The 4,568-nt window shown below is 31.5% G+C and overlaps 1 protein-coding gene across 1 annotated transcript; it reads right to left on the reverse strand.

Annotated features, from left to right (window-relative positions):
* Window positions 1-2,619: 2,619 nt before the first annotated feature.
* On the reverse strand, window positions 2,620-4,054 carry LOC133334968 (glucose-6-phosphatase 2). The gene is given in 5 exon segments (XM_061543278.1): window positions 2,620-2,796; window positions 2,858-2,994; window positions 3,215-3,698; window positions 3,759-3,923; window positions 3,981-4,054. Coding segments are annotated over 5 exon segments (1,029 nt in total). The 3' UTR covers window positions 2,620-2,627.
* Between the last annotated feature and the right edge of the window lie 514 nt (window positions 4,055-4,568).

Consider the following 4,568-nt stretch of genomic DNA (forward strand, 5'->3'; position numbering starts at 1 on the left):
CACCATTCACATCGTCTAGGTCTATTGTCTCGGCTATAATATTAGATCTGTCTGTTTACTCGATTTTTGGTAACAATTGTTACTAAATGTTGTCTGTTTACCCAAAAATCCAGTAAAAGAGAGTCAAGTGAGAGAGCAAATTTGACAGTTCTGCAACAGTTTACTGAAAGAATTTTATGCAGTAAGATTTTGCAAACTCAGTCTTTTTGGGTCAACTGTTTTAATACCAAACACAAAAATTATTAAAAACATTTTTTTCATTTGCCAAGTTCAATTTGAAGTTAAGTTGTATAAAAAATTACAAAAAATGGAAGAAAATTCGTAAGTAATGCAAAGTCTCATTAAATTAGAAACTAATTCTTTATATTTTTAGGTAAGTTCCAGAAAGAGGGCAATGTATTGATAAAGGAACATGTAAGCTGTTCCCGGGGAACATACCAAATAAATTTTTCTTTTATTGTTCATTTTATTTTTAATATTAAACGCAATGCAAATAATTTTGTTCGTCCATTGTTTGTTGGTTATTTTGGCGCAAATAAACTTTTTTTCTTGAATCAGCTGTTTATTTGCTAAATCTTACTAAATGTTGTCTGTTTACTTTTCTCAGTATTATCTCAAAACGGCTTACTCTCTGAACTAGAACTAGAGTAAATATTACTGGGAACGTAACCAGACCAGTGTTGAACAGATCTAAATTGAGAGTAAGTGTGTGAGAGCGTAATCGAGAGCATAGTTGGGCAGACGTGCACACCAGCGTTGATGCGTTCTCTTAACATTTTTTTTATATTAAAACAAAAATAAACATTAATGAAATTTTTTCCGAAATTTTTTAATGAATTTATTTTTTGAACTTCCGAAGAATAATTCATATTTTTATTTTCCCTTTATCATTTTTTAAGAGAAATTTGGCCCACCATTGATCGACAGGAAATCATCAAAAATGACTGACCAAAAGAGAAAAAATACACCCGACTCCCACTCTGAAAATGACGACTGATCCAGAAAAATACATAATTAAAGCAAAAATAGCAGAGAGTATAATAAACCACAGAAGAATAATGAATAACAACGAAGTAGAAATTATAAGCAGATGAGAAGGTATCTAAAAAACTGGACAATGTAATCATAACAAAAGTGTATAAGTTAAATAAGTAAGGTGATCATAAATATGTGTCATCTATTTGTCATCTATTCTTTTAATCAGGTCATTTTTGGTCATCTATATTTCGTGTAGAAATTGCAGTGTTTGTACTATTCAAAATTTTACTGAACCCTTAAGGGGACCCCCCCCCTTTTTTCGGTGTCAAATTTTTTGGTTTAATTCGAATCTACTCTAATTCTAGAATGTCCCTACAAAATTTCATGTGAAAATCTCAAGAACTCTTCAAGATATAGCCGATTTATTGTGTCAGCATCAAGTGACGGCAAGACTGCTTCTCAAACTTTAAACGCATTTTTCTCGAAGCAGTCTTTTACGAATGGCGGACACGATAACTCAAAAACTAATAATCCAATCGGTTCCAAATTTTGACACGTTTCTCTGGGAGTGTATAGCTCTCGTATAAACTAGGATAGAGCCAATCGGCGAAGATCTTCCTTATTTTTTAACTTAGTTTGTCGTCAAAAATAGGCAATTTTCCAAAAAAAAATTCAAAGTTCCGCCATTTTGTTAATTGTTGTGCGAAGTCAATAATCCTAGTTGTACTCTTTCCAACACCGTTGAAATTTTCGGATTCCGATGTTCCAGTGAGGAGTTATCATGTCCGCCATCAAACATAAAAACTTTTCTTTGATCACAAAAAACAACAAAAAAATTTATAAATTATTTTTCTTCCTTTTTAAAATAAAAAATCGAGAATGGGGAAGGAGGTTCACTTAAATGAAATTTTGCATACATTTCAGAATGACATGTGATAGGTTATTTAAATCGGTTCATATGTCTATATAGATCACATATTTTATTTCGTCGGATTCCATTTCAATCCTATAAATATGATATATCTATTAAGTAAGATGATATTTGTTACTATAGGTTCATTTAGATAGTAGCATCTCTGTATGGGCCCAAATTAGTGAACGGTCCTTACTGGTTTCTTGATGTCATCTATTTTCACTTCAAAATATGGTCGCCTTATAATAAGTACAACAGTCTTATCAGCTTTGATAAATATTTGGAAAAAGAAAATCCAAATACTAGATAATAAACTGACATATAAAACAAAATAAGTAGATCCAACAATGAAACTAAATAATAAGATCCCACTTTTTCGATTATTTTATTTTGAAATTGTATCCGTTCATAGAAATTATTTCAAGTAAGAACACACCAATTGGTATTGTCAACAAAGAAGATGCTGGTCAAAGGGAAGGATTGGCCTAAATCGTCATATGGAATATTAAAACTGATTCTATATATTTTAAAAGGAATATAAAAATTAAGAAATTGAGTTATTATGGTAGAAAACATTATAACAAAAATGTTTAATACATTTTTACGGTTTTTATAAAATGTATATAAATGTATCCAACGATTTTTATTAATCATATATAATTTATAATTAACCACTTCTAAATGTATTCTACATTATTAACTATTCATATATGTAATATAATATTTATCATTAATTTTACTTGGAAATTTTAGGAAAAATAGTTAACAATGTATATGAATGAATACAGTTGCGAATTAATTCATAAACAAGAAATACCCATCGGCCCATATGTTTTGGTGTATTTCGAAGAGCTGTTAAATTTAAAAACATCAATATAGCTGTGGCTGGCAAACGTTTGTATAGACTCCCATTGTTATTTTTATAACTGAAAAGAAAATTCGAGTTTCATTACAAGAGCAGAATGCATTTATATTCGGTTGTACTTTTGTAGCAAAGGGCAAGATAATGCAACACCCAATAAGTATCCAAAATCACGAAATAGCACATAAATTGGACCAGCTTCATGACGCATTAATGTGACCTCTGAACACCACTTGAAGGCCTGTAAAAATAAAGAAAGAAATTTTGAGATAAAGATTTATTCCAAAAAACGGATGTTATTTTTATACACGTCTATGCAGTTGGACCTTGATTATCCCAATGATCGAGAGAGAAGAAATTTCAAATAATAAATTAAATTGTAATCAACAACATGAAATAGTTCACTTTCCAAAGATATAATCAAAAACCAACTGAATTTAAAATACAATATTACATCTTACCATCCTGACCGACCAATGTGGATCCACATCAACAAGGTATAGCATAGCAAAATATACTCCCACCGGCAGCATACCAAAAACTAACACCCATAAAACAGTACTCAATTTTGTCATCTTCAGCAATTGTGATGAGTAGCGATTAAATAAATGTACACCGAACAAAGCGAATAAGCTACCACCAATGCATTGATGTAGGAATTCGGTAAGAAAATATAAACGTCCGGCCCATAATAAACCCAATGGCAATGAAACCAAGCCATATACCAAAATATACTTTTCAAAATTGCTCATGTTGCAACATTTGCCCAGTTTCACCAACAACCAATGGAAGACAATAAAAGCAAAGGCGGTAAATGTTACGGCATGGCTTGAGGGAAAGCCGGCACTTGTGTCACAGGTATTTGACTCATAATTAAATCCTCTATATTTGTATTTACTCTCATATTCCCGTAACCACCAAATGGGTCTGTATTCTGGAAAAGTCCTAAGGAGATATTTTGAAAATGAGATGAGAATTTTACCAATGAATAGGTGACAAAGTTACCATTTGAACAGTGAAGTAATTACGTTAAGTATGCTAGTAGATACTGCCAAACGTACTAACAATTTGTGGCTAAATGCTCCGAATAGTGGCAGCCAGGCGTCCATAACCATTTGGGGATCCAAATATGTGTTTATATCTCGTAACCATTGTTCGGTGAAACGCATTCTGAAAAATAACATTTTTTGTTTGTTTCTTGATCTCAATCACCGAATGTGTACTTACTGTTTTTGAACATTCCGATTAATATTTATTTCTAATTGATACAAATGCGTCAAGTTGAGCGGAAGTAGATCCATTTTCTTGTATTACAATTTGTTATTGTTTAAAGTGTGAAGTATTGTAGCAAAAATAAAAACCTGCATATATATGTCTGATAAGGGATAATATTTACTTCTCCTACACGTGCTTGTTTTGAGTATGCGCACTATTTTCCCTTACATCGTGGGGTAGTTAGCAATGTTGTTAACGGTTAACAGAGTTGATTTTTATTTAAACATAAACGTGTCTTGTATTTGCAAAATATTGTACCGTGCAATATTATAAATTGGCCATTATAATTGGTTGTAATTAAATTTGGAATGCTAAGGAAAAACCAGGATAATATGGAAACTGTATATGAGAAGTGTAACTAAATCGACACTACATACATCATTTCAGTCTCTCCTCACCATCAAGTATCTAGGGGGGACAATTATTGATGATAATTGATAAAAAACATTCCAAGTATTTGAATAATTAAGTTAAAGGTTATTATAAAAGTGTTTATTTTGGTTGCTGGGGATGTTAACAACTAGGATTCTCTGTTGAGTA

This window comes from Musca vetustissima, unplaced genomic scaffold (genome assembly GCF_032173495.1).
Source record: "Musca vetustissima isolate MV318-11 ecotype Yass unplaced genomic scaffold, APGP_CSIRO_Mvet_v1 utg913, whole genome shotgun sequence".
NCBI classification, from domain to species: Eukaryota; Metazoa; Arthropoda; class Insecta; order Diptera; family Muscidae; genus Musca; species Musca vetustissima.